Genomic DNA, 19,226 nt, shown 5'->3' on the forward strand with positions numbered 1-19,226 from the left:
TGCAGTACAAAACCAGAGGAAAAGAAACAAATGCATTTCTTCCTGAACAGACAAATCAATCACTAAATTAAAAAAATAAAATCATTCCCCCTACCGTTGTTGTCTCCCTCCCTCCATGCTGTGCCTTGCCTCCCCCCGGTGTTATCTCCGGGCCGGCTCCCTCTTCCTCACTGCTGCAGTGCTGAACCTGTTGCAGGCCTCTGCCAGGCCTTGTCCAACTGTGGGCTGGAACAGGAGGGATCCCTTCTGTCTCCTGAACAACTTTTATTTCTCCTAGGACAAGCAGGATGAGTCAGCCACATATGGGTGTTGTCCCAACAGCTCCCAATTTACGGATAAGCTCTCCAATAGCTCAGAGAGATTTTTTTTTTTTTTTTTTTTTCTCTGAGCACGTGCAGAGCCCGGGCCCCACTGGGCATGCCCGAGCCCTACGCATTTCCCCCTGCTTCCCCCTAATCCCCAGTCTTTAGTTTCCGCCCGTTCCCATCGGTCGGATTTTTCCACAGCTCTCCATTTTTCTACAATCAAAACTTGTTCTACTTACCATCTTGAAGATGCCAGAAACATCAAAGAAATGTCCGCGCTGCAGGAAAAGGATGAGCACACTGGACCCTCACGAGTTGTGCGTTCGGCTCATCGTCAGCACGCTCCGGTCTTTGTTGTGCAGCACACCTGACTACTCATGTGATCCCGGAAAGGGCACCTCAGACGTCACTGGGACCAGTGTACCCAACCTCTGACCACCCACCTACTGTAGCTCAGGGCCTTATGGGAATGCCCGCGAAACCCTCAAACAGGCAGGGCAGTCCTCACCCAAACAGAAAACCAGGTGGCCTTGCACTATATCAACAAACAGGGAGGGACAGGGTCAACCTCGCTATGCAAGGAAGCTTGCCACATGTGGGAGTTCTCCAACTCCATTCAATGCCCCATCCAGGCAACTTACCTCCCGTGAAAGCAGAACGACCTGGCAGAAAGACTCAGCCACCAGCTGGATCCCGATGAGTGGTGTCTCAACCCAGCGGCGATGAAGAAGATCTTCAGCACCTGGGGCACACCGAGTATCAACCTGTTTGCAACCGAACCGAACTCAAAATACTCGACCTTCTGCGCAAAGAGATCAACCCTTCGCCGTCTCAGCCCCGACGGTCTGTCTGTGAGTTGGAACCAAGGTCTCTTATATGCCTACCCGCCACACCCTAAGTCCTGCAGAAGATTCTTCAGGACAGAGCATTGGTGATCATGATTGCCCTGTTCGGGCCCCTGCAACCATGGTTCCCGTTCCGGCAAGGGATAGCGGTTCACCCTCCTCTCCCCCCTCCCGACCAGTGCAGTTCTCATTACACAACGCGGGAACCTTACCCTCCACCACAACCTGCGTTCCTTAGCTTGACCGCATTGATGATGAGAGGATGAACCTACCACAAGACGTGAAGCACACTCTTATGGCAGTCAGAAGACCTTCAACCAGAAAACGCTATGGGTTGAAAGGGAGAAGGCTCCGCTACCAGGGCACAGACACGCAGCGAGACCCCTACAACTGCCCCATACCGGACATCCTGCAGTACATACTGAGCTTATCTCAGGGGGACCTAAAACCCACTTCCATCAAGGTCCACCTAAGTGCAATCGCAGCATACCACGCTGGCCTAGACAACAAACCAGTGTCGAGGCATCCAGTAATCACAAAATTTCATGAAGGGACTGTCCAATCTGCACCCACCGGTCAGACCACCACCGCCCGGATGGGACCTCAACTTGGTGCCGCATCAGCTCACCTCGACCCCTTCAAACCTTTGGGGGAGGCAGATCCCGTATTCCTGGCCGGGAAAACCCGGACCATCGTCTCTGCCTACACACTCCCCCATGAGAACAGGGTGGTACCCAGAACCACCCCCGATTCTTGCCGAAGGTAGCTTCAGCGTGCCTCCCGGCACTCTACATCTTCCCACAGGGAGGCACACTGCCACCTCAGCAACACCTCCTGACTGTGTGTGGGCCCTGACTATGCAGCAGATTAGACAAGCCTCAATTGTTCGTCTCCTACGACCAAAACAGACCAGGACTTCCGGCCACCAAACGCAGGCGCTCGCGCTGGATATAAGAGTGCATCTCCTTCACCAAGCACTACTGCCTCGACATAGCATTCCACGCTCCAAATGCATTCGGCCGAGCAGTCTTGGAAGTGTCTCTTCCCTCCCAGGAGGGACAGCAACCACTAGCACAGCCTTGACAAACACTGATCAAGTAGGGTGTTATAAATATCGACAAACACTGATCAAGTAGGGGGTTATAGATATTGATTAAGTAGGTCTTCCAGCACTCCTGCCTAGACTGAATGTGGAATAGGCAAGTATGAATTCTCACATGCAAGTACGAATTGCCACTGTTGACCAGTTGGTTTCTCACTGTTCATTTATTGTCATTGACCAGTTTCACTGTTCTGTAAGTTAAGTAGGTCTTCCAGCAATCCTGTCTAGTCTGAACGTGGAATAGGCAAGTATGAATTCTCATATGCAAGTACGAATTGTCACTGTTGACCAGTTGGTTTTCTCACTGTTCATTGATTGTCATTGACCAGTTGTCGCTGTTCTGTGAGTTAAGTAGGTCTTCCAGCACGCCTGTCTAGACTGAATATGGAATAGGCAAGTATGAATTCTCACATGCAAGTACGAATTTTCACTGTTGACCAGTTGGTTTCTCACTGTTCATTGATTGTCATTGACCACTTGTCGCTGTTCTGTGAGTTAAGTAGGTCTTCCAGCAATCCTGTCTAGCCTGATTGTGGACTAGGCAAGTATGAATTCTCATATGCAAGTACGAATCGCCACTGTTGACCAGTTACGAATTGTCACTGTTGACCAGTTGGTTTTTCTCACTGTTCTTTGATTTTCATTGACCAGTTTCACTGTTCTGTAAGTTAAGTAGGTCTTCCAGCAATCCTGTCTAGTCTGAACGTGGAATAGGCAAGTATGAATTCTCATATGCAAGCACGAATCGTCACTGTGGACCAGTTACGAATTGTCACTGTTGACCAGTTGGTTTTCCTCACTGTTCATTGATTGTCATTGACCAGTTTTTCGCTGTTCTGCGAGTTAAGTAGGTCTCCCAGCACTCCTGTCTAGACTGAACGTGGAATAGACAAGTATGAATTCTCACATGCAAGTACGAATTGTCACTGTTGACCAGTTGGTTTCTCACTGTTCATTGATTGTCATTGACCAGTTCACTGTTCTGTGAGTATTATTGCTCAGTTAACAAAGCACTTTATCTAAAACCTTGTTTCCACAACTTTACCTGCTGTGCCTGATTACCCTGCCCGGCTCGGCCTCCACAGCCAGGCGAGGGATGCACAAAGCGCTAAGGCGCAGGTCCAGTCGGTACATCCCTCGGCTAGGGAGTCACCCATATGTGGCTGACTCATCCTGCTTGTCCTAGGAGAAAGTGTAGTTACTTACCTGTAACGTAGGTTCTCCGTGGACAGCAGGATAGTCAGCCACACAACCCACCCGCCTCCCCATACGGCCGACCCGGCCACAGCTAGGAACATCCTGGGGATTAGGGGGAAGCAGGGGGAAATGGGTAGGGCTCGGGCATGCCCAGTGGGGCCCGGGCTCTGCACGTGCTCAGAGAAAAAAAAAAAAAAAAAAAATTTCTCTGAGCTATTGGAGAGCTTATCCGTAAATTGGGAGCTGTTGGGACAACACCCATATGTGGCTGACTATCCTGCTGTCCACGGAGAACCTACGTTACAGGTAAGTAACTACACTTTCCCTCCCCTCCCTCATGTTCCTGTTAAATCCCTGGTGGTTCAACGGTGGACCGGGACAGGAGGGATCCGTCCCGCCTCTTGTCCTGGCCGACTCTATGAAGTTGTACCTCCTTCCCCTCTCCCCCCGCATACCTTTCGGATCCCTGGTGGTCCAGCAGTGAACCGTGGCAGGGGCGGCCTTCCTTCGCTCCTGCCCATGCAGAGCCGCTAGCTGACAGGTTGCCAAGAGATCTCGCGGTCCCGCGAGAACTTGCAGCAGCCAATCAGCTAGCAGCTCTGCACGGGCAGGAGTGACGGAAGGTTGCTCCTGCCGCGGATCACCGCTGGACCACCAGGGATCTGAAAGGTATGCGGGGGACGGTGGAAGAAAGTCAAACTTCTGAGAGTCGGGCTGGGACAGGAGGTGAGAAGGAATCCTCCTGTCCTGACCCTCCACTGCCAGGAGTTATGGCAGGCCTGTAAGGCATCGGGTGGGAGACAGGGTATAGAACCTTTCAGGGCAGGGAAAGAGGGGGATTGGGTGCTTTAAAAACCTGTTCCATGGTTTTGTAAAAGGTGGGGGGGGGGGTCTATTTTTTAATACATTTTTATTTTAAAATTTGCAATATATCGCAGCAAAAACGAAGTTTTCAACACTTGTACAGGAAAAATACAATTATGATCAAGAAAAGAATAAAAAAAAGAACAACAGAATCAAAACTCAGTTACGAGAGCAAAGCCATGGAAAATCAAACAGAAATTCTAAATTACATGAAATAACAGGTAAAGGTCAATTTAGACTAATTACCCAGATTCCAATATTACAACATGTGAACAAACTACTTCTCAACAGGAAGATGTGTAACTAGAAAAACTGTTAATTGTGCAGACTGAAAAAATATATTCATAATAGACTAAGGATGCCTACTGGATCCAGGTTTGCAGTGCAGGGTTGATCCAGTCCTGGGTTTACCCCAGTGCATGCTGGGACTTGAAGTTTTGCTTTTCTTAAGGAACGCAATGGTAAAATCAGAACTATAAGTCCCTGGATCAGCCCTGTCCTGTGAATCTGGATCCAGTTGGCAGCCTTATGGTAGACTTATTTTTGACTTTGCATTTACAGTGAAATTTAAGGAACAAAAGAGCTCCCTGGTGTAATACACCAGGTCTCAATACAGAGAAACACCTGAGAACATACAACAAACCATAAACCGATAGACCTCCAGTCCCAGCCCTGATGACACTGGGAGAACCCAATCCCTGAGCATAGGGGGAGAACCCAGACCCAGCTGTCATGGAGATAGGGTTTCCAGACATCCGGGGAAATCCGGACATGTTCTCTATTTAGAGGACTGTCTGGGCACACAGAGGGATTTCACGATATGTTCACAGCTGGGCGGCCATCACTACGATGATGTCATACGCACGTGCGCAAGGATGTGACATCACAAAAGCTTCCAAATGCAGCCTTCAAGCTTGGGGAGGTTTGTGTGAGGGCGGGGCTGGGAGAGGAACAGGGCAGAGCTGGAGGTGGAATGGGTTGGGGCTGTGGGCGGGGCCAGGCATCCTCTTTTTTTCAAAGAGGAAATCTGGCAACCCTACCATGGAGAGATTCTGCTGTCTACCTACCAGGACCCCAAAGGTCATGGAGGAGATGATCTTACAGGTGTGCAGGGAGAAATCATTGGCGACATCCATGGGGCTGCTGCCGCGGCTGAGGAAATCCTGCAGGATGAGAGAAGTAGGTCAGCGACAGCCAGCAGGGGGACAAGAGTTAACCACAGTCAGAGAAGCCAGATTTTCAAAACGACGGGGGCTGCTACAAATTACTCAGGAGCTGCAGCACCGGACCCTAAAGATAATGCTCACCTGACACAAGTGCTCGGCCTCCTGGCTAATCAGACTTTCAAGGTTTGTTCTCAGGGAACGCTGAACACTGGAGTGGGCCAGCCGGCGCTGGATTTTCCACAAGGGTGTGTAGTCCCCCAGGGAGAGATCCTTTCCTCCAAAAGAAATGAGGTCCCCTGGGACAGTACAGAAAGAAATTTAGCACAGTATACATCAGCAGGGGTGTCAAACTCAAATACACAGTGGACCAAAATTGAAAACTTGGACAAAGTCGCGGGCCAACCTTGATAGTTATTGAAAAAATGTCTACAATTGAGGAAATTTTTCTGGTGAGGATAATGTTCAGTGCTCTAAGCTGTATACACTTCCCCCCTCTGTATTCACGGTTTCCGTATCTACGGATTCACTTATTCGCGATTTTAAACCTAAAATTCATTTTTCTTTTTTTGGGCTATTTTAAGCCCTGTAACAAACCCCCCCCCCCACCTTAAGCCTTACATGGTGGTCTAGCGGGTTTTCAGGCAGGAGTGATCTTTCCACGCTCCTGTCCCGTGCAGGTCGCTCATAGGAAATGGCTCGAGAGACTACGAGAGCTCAAGGCAGCCATTTCCTGTGAGCGATCTGCACGGGGCAGGAGCGTGGGAAGATCGCTCCTGCCTGAAAACCCGCTAGACCACCAAGTAAGGCTTAAAGGGGGGGGGCTTTCAGGGCTTAAAATAGCCGGGGAAGCGGGGGTTAGGGGCAGAACCGGTCCGAATATTATTTGCGGTTTTTTAATATTCGCGGGCCGGCTCTGCCCCTAATCACCGTGAATACGGAGGGGGAAGTAATGGTATACTGTAAACTGAAAGTGAAACTGGGGCAAAAAAAACCCTGCGGTTTAAAAAAAAAAAGGAGGTGGGGACACACAACAAGTGCCGTTGGCGTAACCATGTTTAAGGACAAGGTTCGGCAAAACAAATTAAAAGTGTGTAAACATAAAAGTGGCCAATTGCAGGAACATAATAAACTAACCCCCCCCCCAAAAAAAAAAATATAACAGGGGGGTGGAGCTTAATCAAGATGGTGGCTTGATGCTTCCACGGAGACGCTGCTGCGGTTTGTTTGAATCTTTTTCCTGCTTACCTAAATGGTGAGAAGAAAGTCGAAGACCCCGGTCTTCCCGGAGGAATCCGCCGTAGCCCAGATCGGTCCGATGGATGTGTTCGTGGAACGCGGCTCCTGACCACAGCTACCGGAGGAAAATCCCTTGGCTGAAGCGCGCAAATTCTCCTTAGAGGGTGCCAAACTGTCCCTGGAGGAGCATCCTGGAGCGTCGGAGGAGAGGTTGGAGGTGAACCTGACGCAGGACGTCCCCTTGCTGACCCAGCAGGGATCGAGGGCTGACCCCCGAGTGGAAGCGGGAGGAGCGGTTTGAACCATCGAAGCAGTCGGCAGGGGTACTGCAACATACTCAAGCAATTTTGGCGATCGCTGCTTTGACAGCAGGTACTGTCTACCTCGGGCCTTAGAACCGAATTTGTTCCCCTACAGAGGCCGAAGGTCTTCAAAATGGAATCGATTTGGGAGGCTTTTTCTAATTTACAAATTTCCCTGGGTAATCAAATGGAGCAACTTTCCATAAAGTGTACTATGGTAATTTCGGAAAATCTTGACTTAAAGACAAGAGTTTTGACTCTGGAAAATAAATCGGATGAAGTGGAAATTAGAGTAAAAACTTTGGAAGCTCAAGCTTTGACTTGGGTTAAAGATAGTGCAAGTTTGTACTTTTAAACAGGAAATGCTGGAAAATTTCACCAGGAGGTCTAATCTGTGGATTATTCATTTTCCTAAAGTCTCCAATAACTGCAATAGTTATGTTTAAAAGATATTTGAATGAAATTCTGAAAGTACCTGAGGCCTCATATCGCCTCTCTCAATCTAAAATATATTATTTATCTAGAAGATTAAAATCTCAAAGTCCTAATCTGCAGAATGTATCTCCTGGAGAGATCGGGTACTCAGGCATACAATTTGCAATAGATTCCTATAGGGAATGGATGCTTAAATTGGTTTTTTTTAATACAAAGATGTTCCCTTTTTGTCTAAAGTGTAGCCCGAGAGCTTGTCTCGATGGGCTGAAAGTAACACGGGGCTGGGAGGCCTGCGTGTTGCCCATCGAGACAGGCAGGTAGTTAAAGGAAGGGGGGAACAGTGAGTGTAGAGGGCCATTGGGTGTTGGGTTTCCCGCCGGGAGGTCGCATCGGGATTAGGTGGGAAGGGGGTCAGCGTCGCGGGGGGGCCGAGGCTTTAAAGCCAGGAGAAGCGGAGACTTAGAGGGGATATGATAGAGACTTACAAGATCACGAAGGGCATAGAGAAAGTGGAGAGGGACAGAAAGAGAGAGAGAAAGGGAGACAGAGAGAAATAGAGAGAGAGAGGGATATAGAAAGAAAGAGACAGAAAGGGAGACAGAAATAGAGAGAGATAGAGAAAGATTGGAGAAACTGGGACTCTTTTCCCTGGAGAAGAGGAGACTTAGAGGGGATATGATAGAGACTTACAAGATCACGAAGGGCATAGAGAAAGTGGAGAGGGACAGATTCTTCAAACTTTCGACAATTACAAGAACGAGAGGGCATTCGGAAAAATTAAAAGGAGACAGATTCAGAACCAATGCTAGGAAGTTCTTCTTCACCCAAAGGGTGGTGGATGCCTAGAATGCGCTTCCAGAGGGTGTGATAGGACAGAGTACGGTATTGGAGTTCAAGAAGGGATTGGATGATTTCCTGAAGGAAAAGGGGATAGAAGAGTTTGGATAGAGGATTACTATACAGGTCCTGGACCTGATGGGCCACCGCGTGAGCAGACTGCAGTGCACGATGGACCTCTGGTCTGACCCAGCAGAGGCACGGCTTATGTTCTTATGACCTGGTTCCTCCGGCGGTCCTCCAGGGCAGCTTTTCCCACCCACCCGCCCGTGCTTTTGGGATACTGGTGACTCAGGAGGACGGTTCTCCCAAGCTACAGGGTGCTGGGGCTCATCCGGTGATGAGCGGTGGGCCGGCTGGGAGCCCTGCTTTAGAGTCAGGTGACCCAGTTAAGGGGCATGTGGTCATGCTACCTCTCAGACTCTTGCTGCTGTGGCGGGGTCGGGGGCACTATAATGCTATGTATCTGGTAGCTTGAGAGGAGCTTGGTTTGGTTAATTGTTGTTAAATTATTTGAATATTATGCTGATAATGTTATTTGTTATCGTGATCAATAAACAGAGCTGCGGCTATATTCACCAGAATTGGAGGCTGCGTGCTAATTTTGATAGAAGGGATAATGGGGCAAGTGATTGGGGGGAGGTGGATGGGCAACGGTTGGGACTATCCAGATCCCGATGTTACGTATCCAGGTGTGTCTCATCCAACTCAGAGGAGAAGGAAACAGTTTCTTATTTTGAGACCTTGGGCGCTGCAGTTGGGTGTAACATTTGTTCTGACATATCCTTGTAAATGTGTTTTGGTCTTTAAAGAAAACAGATATGTTTTCTATGAGCCACAGCAGTTCTCTAAATTTATTTCCGCTAAGGGGCAATCTATCACTATATCATGATTTTTTTGTTGCAGTCATTTAACTCGGTAAGGAAAAGTTCGAGGGTCACTTTGCCTCATCTTTACTTTTCCTCTTTGCTTTCCATAGTTTTAAATTTCAGCTATAATTTCAGCTACGCCTCTATATATCTAATCTAATCTTCCATTTGTGAGTTGCAACATACCTATACAGGCTCAAGGCGACAGATCAAAGAGAAAGGGGAAAGAGGAGGGGAAGAGGACATGGAGAGATAAGAGGAGGGACTTAGACATAGGGGATGCTATAGAGATAGTTAGTTGTCAAAAAGGTGAGTCTTCAGGGTTTTTCTGAATCTAGTGTAGTTTGTCTCTTTCCTGATAGCATCTGGTAGGTTATTCCAGATTTTTACACCCAGCTAGGTTAGCATAGAGTGGAAAATTCATTTGTAGTGGAGGTATTTTGTGGATGGTAGGTTTAGTTGGATTCTGCTAAGGATTCTTTTTGATGTCAACCAAACATTAGAGAATAATTGGATGAGAGGAGCTGCTGAGCTTCTGTATAGGATCTGGTGTAGGACATATGACGATTTGAAGATTATTCGGGATGATATTGAGAGCCAATGTAGTTGTCTGATGAAGGTTGTAATTGAGTCAAATTTCTTTAATTTGTAGATTAGTCTAATGGCTGTGTTCTGGATGAGTTGTAGTTTGTGGATAAGAGCGATGTTGATATCAAGGTAGGCGGAGTTGCAATAGTCCAGTTGGGGTAGGACCATCATCTGAACAATCAGAGCAAAGTGGTGTGGGTGGACGTATGGTCTTGAGAGTCGCATTTGACGCATGGTGCAGATGGTCTTTTTCCGAAGGTTAGCTATTTGTGGTTCCATTGTGAGAGTGTCATCTAAGATGCAGCCTAGTACCTTGGCGGATTTTTCCATTATGAGAGTGATGCCTGATGAAAGAGTGAGGTTAGGTATGACATTCTGTTATGCAGAAACCAATGGCTTTGGTCTTAGTGGTGTTCAATTTCAACTTGTTGTTTGTTGCCCAGGTTTGAATTTTATCTATATTCTTTGAGATTTTTTTCCGGCAATATTGGGATGGTTATTGGTTATGGGGATGAGGAGAAGGATGTCGTCGGCATATGATAGTACAGTTTCATCTTCCATTTTGATGTGGCCCAGTGAGCTCATGAATAAATTGAATAGGATTGGGGATAATGGGAAGCCTTGTGGGACGCCACAGAATGCGTTCCAGAGTTTGGAGTATGATTCTTGCTTTTTGACCATGTATTCGCGATTTTGTAGGAAGTCTGCGATCCATTTCAATATAGTTTCTGTTATTCCGATTTCCGAGAGTTTGATTAGTAGCAATTGGTGGTCCACTGAGTCGAAGGCTGCGGAGATATCAAACTGTGTTAAAATGGCCTGATGACCCGAGCTTAGCAATTGTTTGATTAAAGTGATGAGGAGGAGCTCAGTGCTGTGCTGTTTTCGGAAGCCATATTGGGATGTATGAAGGAAGGAGTGATGCTCTATATATGAGGCTAGCTGCTTGCTGACGTGAGACTCGAGGATTTTAGTGAGGATCGGAATGCCAGCAATCGGTCTGTAGTTGGATGCTATGGAGAGGTCTGCTTGGGCTGTTTTCGGTATAGGGGTTAAGGCTATTTTACCCATTTCTTTGGGCAGGTGCCCTTGGTTCAAGGAACTACTTAGCAGGTTAGTGAGCCAGTTAATGATATGAGGCGGAGCTTCTGAAAGAAGGTAAGGAGGGCAGTTGTCAAGGGGACTGCTTCGTAAGGCTAGTTTTGATATTAGCCTATTGGTATCGGGGAAGGAAAGGTTAGTGGATGAAGACCAGATCTGGTCTGCATTTATGGGTTCAATGTATTCCATAGAGTTGTGTTGGGCTGAGTTTGACGAGGAACTTCCGATTGGACCAACTTGACTTTGTCGAGGAAGAAATCTGAAAGTTCTTGGGCTGAGATTTTGTTGGAGAAGGTTGCGGATTCTTGGTTTTGGGGGGGGGGGGGCTATCAGTTGCCGTACTAGGCGGAATAGTTTTTTGCTGTCGGTTGAGTTGCCTGGCGTAATCATTTTTCTTTGTTTCGGATATGTTGTCCTTATATTTGTTTATGGCTGCTCTCCATTGTGCTCTCTGTTCTGGTGTCATGTTTTTCCTCCATTTCCTCTCTAGACGTCTGCATAGTTGTTTGTCTAGTCTTAAGGGCTCCGTAAACCAGGGCGAAGTTCGGTTCGGTTTTATTTTGCACGGGTTTTGGCTAGGATTTTGTTCCAGTGGACTAATTACCATTTGCTCTTTTAAAAATGTCTTTCTTTCCTTTCGTGAAACCATGATAATAACGGAGCAATATTATATAGTTGAATCTTTGTCAGCAAGATGTTTTTTTCCTTTTCTTGACTTGTAAGATTGCCAAATGTTAACATTTATAAATAAAGAATTAAAAAATAAACAAATAATAACAAAACATTGCTTGCGGAAATGTTTTAAAAACGCATAAAGAAAACGTCTCTGCTGCAAAGCGTGAAAAAAGTGTAGCTGTCCTGCACTAACAAACGTCGCCGTGTGGCAATAGATTATAGAAAGCATCAGCTAATATTTTATGGGAACTTAAGATAGCTTAAAATAAACCAAGTGCACGTTAAAAATAAAAAGGAAGAATGAAATAAAGCCATGGTAGCTCTTTCCTAGAAGACACAATCTGTAGCGCTCTGAGCTGAGCAAACTGAAAGTAAAACTGGCTCAAAAAAAACGCCGGCAATTTAAAAAGCCATAATCACAACCATAATCATAAGCAAAAAGAAATCGATGGTCAGATGATGACCATAAAACCCGATTAAAAATAATAAATAAAGTGAAAGGTTTGAAAACTGTTATTATTATTACTAGTCTTTAAGCCCGTTACATTAACGGGTGCTAGAACATATGTCTATCTCTCTCTCTCTCTCTCTCTCTCTCCATGACTCCCTTTTTCTGTCTGTCTTTCTGTCCCTCTCCCTGCCCCTGTGTCTTTCTTCCTTTCTGTCTCCCTCCCTCCTGCTGTCTGTCTGTCATTCTTTCCCTCCATTTCCCTGTGCAGTAGTATTTCCACCCCACTTCCCTGCAACAGTATTTCCCTCCCTCGCCCCCCCTCCCCCCCCCCGACTTCCCTGAGCAGCAGCAGCGGTATTTGTCTTCCCCTCTAGGTCCCTGTACAGCAGTTGCAGCATTTCCCCCACCCCTTCCCTTCTCTTACCGCAATCTTGCCTACTCCGTTCGGCCTCTCCCCCATGTTCTGGCCCGCTGCGATCTGGCTGCTCCGTTCGGCTCCTCGCAGCTGGAGTCCTCTTCTCTGTCGGCCCCCCCCCTTCCCTTCCCTTCCCGCGGTCTTGAGCTTCGGTCTGGTCTGGCCTGCTCGCCTTGCCGTATTGCATTTTTTAGTTGAAAGACGCGGCGGTGGCTCCTCTCATGATCCCCACCTGCGTCGGAAGTCCGACGCAGGAGGGGATCGTGAGAGGAGCCACCGCTGCGTCTTTCAACTAAAAAATGCAATACGGCAGGGAGCAGGCCAGACCAAAAACAGAACCGTAAGCCACGCATGCGCACTTCCTATGGGTCGCTAAAGCTCACGGAAAAGCGGCGCACGCATAGGGAGTGCGCATGTGCGGCTTACCGTTTTATTATATTAGATTCTTATTATTACATTGACATTCCTGGCGGGCCAGCTCTAGTAGACATTTAGTATTTTCTCACGGGCCAAATATAATTACACTGTGGGCCAGATTTGGCCCATGAGTCTGAGTTTGACACCCCTGAGACTTCTCCTGGCCTCCCCTCCCCACTCCTCAGTGCCTTCCTTGTCACTTGTAGATAGCCCTGGAAAGCTAACCTGGCTTACAAAGGCCAAGCTGTGTATGTTCTCTTTGAATCGTTGCATCTAACAAGTCTGAACTTCTGGACTTGTACTAAAGAGTCATAAAGAAGAACACAGCCTTGTATTCCTCAGCTAGGTTAGCTCTACAGGAGCCAAGGCAAATTAATAAAAATGAGCACGACAGGTGACCTAAGGAAGGCTGAGAGAGGTTTGATCTAACCAAGCAGAGTGTCACCAGAGATGGGTTTTAAAAAGCCATGATACAAAAAAAATCCATAGGGAAAGAGGACAGAAGCACATGTGTGGCTTGGTAGTGCCTGAAAAGATTATCTCCTACCTTGCGGCTTGATCGAAGGGAGGAAGGGTCATGTAGCTTGAAGTGGCAGAAAAAGCAATGGAAAACAACACCTAATTGCAGCTCTGACTGGGATTTCCAGCTTCAAATTCCCAAAAGATCAAGCCGGAAAGTTAACACGTGTCCCTCCATGTAGAGAATCACACGGGGGGACAAAGTTTTCCCGGTCCCCGCGGGAACTCACTTTCCCGTCCCGTCCCCGCGAGTTCTTTTCCTGTCCCTGCCCCATTCCTGCAAGCTCCGTCCTCATCTGCACAAGCCTCAAACACTTTAAAATCATAAGTGGCCGAGGCTTGTGCGGTTAAGGCAGAGCTTACAGGAATGGGGCAGGAACAGCGGCAAAACTCACAGGGACGGGATGGGGAAACTGAGTTCCTGCAGGGACAGGGAATCTTTGGCCTCGTGCCATTCTCTACACTGCACCACTCTAGAAATCAGAATGTAGCCAAAGTGAGCCAAGTACAGGACAATGACGCCACTGTGACATCACTGATGAGGATGGCTCTTATTGGTGGAATGAGGCATTATGACATCACAGTATCAGCTCTGATTATCAGAGGCTGAGACTTTTCACACTATTTATTTATTCAATTTTCTATACTCCCAAGTAGAGAATGACACGGGGGCAAATTTTTCCCCGTTCCCGTCACGTTCCGGTGAGTTCTTTTTCTGTCCCTGCCCCATTCCTGAAAGCTCCTTATCTGCAGAAGCTTCAAACACTTCAAAATCATACGTGTTTGGGGCTTGTGCGGTTAAGGCAGAGTTATAGGAATGGGGCAGGGACAGCTACAAACTCAGGGGGTCGAGACGGAGAAATTGAGTTCCTGCTGGGACAGGGACAAATTTGTCCCCGTGTCATTCTCTACCTCAATGCTCAGGCATGATCTCCATGCATAATGTTTTAGTCTGTAAAACCAAGAAACATCATAAATCACGTCTACTCACATCCAGTGCACCCCACATGCAAAAACAGGAGCACACCTCACGGATTTACTGATGCATTCCCTGCACCTCTTACCTGTATAACTTGGAGGCCGACCAGCAAAATCGGACCATTTCTTGATCAGAGCCTCGCGAATTATCTCAACGCTGTTCAGAATCACAACATCTGCAACCCAAAGGGAAGAGAAGAGGTCAGGAGGATGGAGTACGATCGAACCCAAGATGAAAAGCCAATTCAAGGAAATGACTCCTTGGAGCCATGGAGCAGCTCCACCCATGGTGCCCCTAATCAGAACCAGAAATCTCCCAGCCCTTTCAGAGATTCCCCAATCCCAGGTTGAGATCCAAACTAGGCAACCTAATCAGAATGCCTCCCCGACTTTCAAGACTCCTCCAAATTCCAAGGAGAAATCCATAGCAGACAACCAATGCTCAGAATCAGAACCTCCCCTACTTTGAGGTCTCCGTTAGATTAGAACCAGAACCTCCCCTACTTTGAGGTCTCTGTTAGATTAGAACCAGAACCTCCCCTACTTTGAGGTCCCCTCTATTAGAACCAGAACCTCCCCTACTTTGAGGTCTCCTTTAGATTAGAACCAGAACCTCCCCTACTTTGAGGTCTATGTTAGATTAGAACCAGAACCTCCCCTATTCTGAAGTCTCCTCTAGATTAGAACCAGAACCTCCCTTAATATGAGGTCTCCTCTAGATTAGAACCAGAACCTCCCCTACTTTGAGGTCTCCTTTAGATTAGAACCAGAACCTCCCCTACTTTGAGGTCTCCTCTAATTTAGAACCAGAACCTCCCCTACTTTGAAGTCTCCTTTAGATTAGAACCAGAACCTCCCATTATTCTGAAGTCTCCTCTATATTAGAACCAGAACCTCCCCTACTCTGAGGTCTCCTCTAGATTAGAACCAGAACCTCCCCTACTTTGAGGTCTCTTTTAGATTAGAACCAGAACCTCCCCTACTTTGAGGTCTCCGTTAGATTAGAACCAGAACCTCCCCTACTCTGAGGTCTCCTCTATTAGAACCAGAACCTCCTCTACTCTGAGGTCTCCTCTATATTAGAACCAGAACCTCCCCTACTTTGAGGTCTCCTTTAGATTAGAACCAGAACCTCCCCTACTTTGAGGTCTCCTCTAGATTAGAACCAGAACCTCCCCTACTCTGAGGTCTCCTTTAGATTAGAACCATAACCTCCCCTACTCTGAGGTCTCCTCTATTAGAACCAGAACCTCCCCTACTCTGAGGTCTCCTCTATTAGAACCAGACCTCCCCTACTCTGAAGTCTCCTCTACATTAGACCCAGAATCTTCCCTACTTTGAGATCTCCTCTAGATTAGAACCAGAACCTCCCCTACTTTGAGGTCTCCTTTAGATTAGAACCAGAACCTCCCCTACTTTGAGGTCTCCTCTAGATTAGAACCAGAACCTCCCCTACTCTGAGGTCTCCTTTAGATTAGAACCATAACCTCCCCTACTCTGAGGTCTCCTCTATTAGAACCAGAACCTCCCCTACTCTGAGGTCTCCTCTAGATAAGAACCAGAACCTCCTCTACTTTGAGGTCTTCTCTAGATTAGAACCAGAACCTCCCCTACTTTGAGGTCTCCTTTAGATTAGAACCAGAACCTCCCCTACTTTGAGGTCTCCTCTAGATTAGAACCAGAACCTCCCCTACTTTGAGGTCTCCGTTAGATTAGAACCAGAACCTCCCCTACTCTGAGGTCTCCTCTATTAGAACCAGAACATAAGAAATGCCATCACCGAATCAGACCCTTGGTCCATCAAGTCCGGTGACCCGCACACGCGGAGGCCTAACTAGGTGCTTCCTGATGAAGACCTAGGTGTTCCCAGATGAGACCTTGTTTACCTGTATCCCTCAATGTGATTTGCAAGGAGATGTGCATCCAACTTGCCCTTGAATCCCATAATGGAGGTCTCCATCACAACCTCCTCCGGGAGAGCGTTCCAAGTGTCCACCACTCGTTGTGTGAAACAGAACTTCCTGACATTTATCCTGAGCCTGTCGCCTTTTAACTTCAGTCCATGACCTCTCGTCCGAGTCACATTTGACAACGTGAATAACGATGCTTCTTGCTGGATTTTGTCAAATCCTTTTAGTATTTTGAATGTCTCTATCATATTTCTACGTAGTCTTCTCTTCTCAAGGGTGAACAAGCTCAGTTTTCTTAGGCGTTCTTTGTAGCTCAAGTTTCCCATACCTTTTACTAGCTTTGTGGCTCATCTCTGCACCCTCTCCAGCAGGGTTATTTCCTTCTTTAGGTAGGGAGACCAGTGTTGGATACAATACTTCAGGTGTGGCCTGACCATTGCTCTGTAAAGCGGCATTATGACGTTAGCCGATCTACTTCTGATGCCCTTCTTTATCATGCCCAACATCCTATTTGCCTTCTTTGCAGCCTCTGCGCATTGTGCTGACGGTTTCAGGGTCCTGTCTATCAGTACCCCCAGGTCCCTTTACTGTTCGCTCTTGCCCAATGTCGCACCTAACACTTTATATTCATGTTTCTTGTTTTTCGCGCCTAGGTGCATCACTTTGCATTTTTCCACATTGAACTTCATCTGCCACTTTTCAGCCCATTTCTCTAGTTTGTTCAAATCCTTCTGGAGTTCTTCACTGTCCATTTGTGATCCAACTGACCGACATAGCTTTGTGTCATCTGCGAACTTGATTATATTACTCGCTGTTTCCTCTTCCAGGTCATTTATGAATATATTGAATAAGATTGGCCCAAGGACCGAGCCCTGGGGCACACCGCTTGTCACCTTTTCCCAGTCCGAGAACTTCCCATTTATGCTTACCCTCTGCAGTCTGCTCTCCAGCCAGTTGGCTATTCATCTTAGTATATCCCCTTCAATTCCATAGCATTGTAGTTTCCTCAGAAGCTTAGCATGTGGAACCTTGTCGAACGCCTTCTGGAAGTCCAAGTATATTATATCCACCGGGTCTCTGCTATCGATTTGTTTGTTCACCTTCTCAAAAAATTGAAGTAAATTCATCAGACATGACTTCCCCTTCCTCAAGCCGTGTTGACTGTCTCTCATCAGGTCGTGATTTTCCAGGTGCTGCACTATGCTGTCCTTGATTAGTGCTTCAACCATCTTCCCAGGAACCGACGTAAGACTCACAGGTCTATAGTTGCCTGGTTCTCCTCTCAATCCTTTTTTGTAGATTGGAATGACATTCGCTATCTTCCAGTCGTCTGGTATTCGCCCGGTTCCGATTGACAAATTAGCTAGGGATTGTAAGAGCTCTCCGATTTCTATTTTAAGTTCTTTTAGTACTCTCGGGTGAATTCCATCCAGTCCAGGGGACTTGTCACTTTTCAGTCTATCAATCTGATTATATATCATGTCCAGGTCCACTTTTACTGCGGTGAGTCTATCCTTGATTTCCCCCTTGAATATTTTCCCTGGTTCGGACATTGATGCAGTATCCTCCTTGGTAAAGACAGACGCGAAGAATGAATTTAGCCTATCGGCAATCTTTTTGTCTTCCTTGATGCACCCTTTTATTCCCTGATCATCGAGAGGGCCTACTGCCTCCTTTGTTGGCTTTTTCCCTTTTATATATCTGAAAAAGGGCTTGAAGTTTTTATTTTTTTGCACTATCTTTTCCTCATAAACCTTTTTAGCAACTCTTATCTCCTTGTGACACTTCTTCTGGTCGGCCTTGTGACTGTTCCAGGTCTCCGTTGTTCGTTCGTGTTTCCATTTTTTAAACGAGTTCCTCTTTTCCCTTACCACATCCTTCACCCCTTTAGTTAGCCAAGCTGGTTCTCCCTTGATCGTTTTTGGGTTTTTTTCCTTCCTTTGGCTATCCGTGGAATATAGAGATTCTGTGCTTCGGTGATGGTAGTTTTTAGTAGGGATCATGCTTGGTCGACAGTTTTGATTTCGGCTGTCCTTTTCTTGAGCCGCTTTTTAACCATGGCTCTCATGATGTCATAATTCCCTTTTCTGAAGTTAAATGTTGTGGTTTGAGTCTTGGTTCTTTTCCCCTTTCCGATGCCGATTTTAAAATTGATCATGTTGTGATCGCTCGTCCCTAGCGGGACCGTGACTTCCACGTCTGTTGTTCTCCCAGTTATGCCATTTAGGACCAAGTCCAAGGTTGTGGTTCCTCTTGTCGGTTCTCCCACCATTTGTTCTAGGAAGCAGTCACCTATTAATTCCAGGAACTTTGTTTCCCTGCCGCAGTTTGAGGTTCCCAGGTTCCAGTTTATCTCTGGAAAGTTGAAGTCTCCCATGATCGTTACGTTACCTGTTCTACATTCACGGTTGATTTCCTCTTTCATTGCTGTGCCTGCTTCCTCCGTCTGTGCCGTGAGTCGATAATAGAGGCCAATTTTTGTGTCTGCTCCGCTCTGGTTAAGGATCCTTATCCAGAGGGACTCCAATTTTTCTTTTCCATCCATCATCCCTTCTCTGCTAGACTCTACTCCTTCTTGGACATATAGGCAATCCCTCCCCCTCTTTGACCTGTTCTATCTCTTCTGAATAGTTTATATCCCTGCAGTGCTGTGTCCCATTCATTTTCTTCATTCCACCAAGTTTCAGTTATTCCAATGATATCTAGTTCTTCTCGTCTTGCTAGTGATTCCAGTTCCCCCATTTTGTTACTCAAGCTTCTGGCATTCGTGTACATACAGTTGAGCTCCCTTTGTACTGCCTTCTTGGACTTTTTAGACTTCACAACTCTTTTTGTATCTTCCTGCACTCTTTCCCTGTCACTTTTGATTTCAGCATTTTCATTCCGTTTTTCCCCTACTTTGAGGTCTCCTCTAGATTAGAACCAGAACCTCCCCTACTTTGAGGTCTCCATTAGATTAGAACCAGAACTTCCCCTACTTTGAGGTTTCTTCTAGATTAGAACCAGAACCTCCC

The 19,226-nt window shown here is 46.9% G+C and overlaps 1 protein-coding gene across 1 annotated transcript in view; it reads right to left on the minus strand.

Moving 5' to 3' along the window:
- Positions 1-19,226, minus strand: part of LOC117346866 (steroid 21-hydroxylase) — a 42,158-nt gene that overhangs the window by 13,941 nt on the left and 8,991 nt on the right. Inside the window, exons 2-4 of the mRNA XM_033917050.1 lie at positions 14,389-14,478; positions 5,621-5,775; positions 5,381-5,476 (exon numbers count right to left, since the gene is read on the minus strand). Of these exons, the coding sequence (XP_033772941.1) occupies positions 5,381-5,476; positions 5,621-5,775; positions 14,389-14,478 (341 nt within the window). The remainder of the gene's footprint in view (positions 1-5,380; positions 5,477-5,620; positions 5,776-14,388; positions 14,479-19,226) is intronic.

Source organism: Geotrypetes seraphini, chromosome 12 (genome assembly GCF_902459505.1).
Source record: "Geotrypetes seraphini chromosome 12, aGeoSer1.1, whole genome shotgun sequence".
Classification (NCBI taxonomy): domain Eukaryota; kingdom Metazoa; phylum Chordata; class Amphibia; order Gymnophiona; family Dermophiidae; genus Geotrypetes; species Geotrypetes seraphini.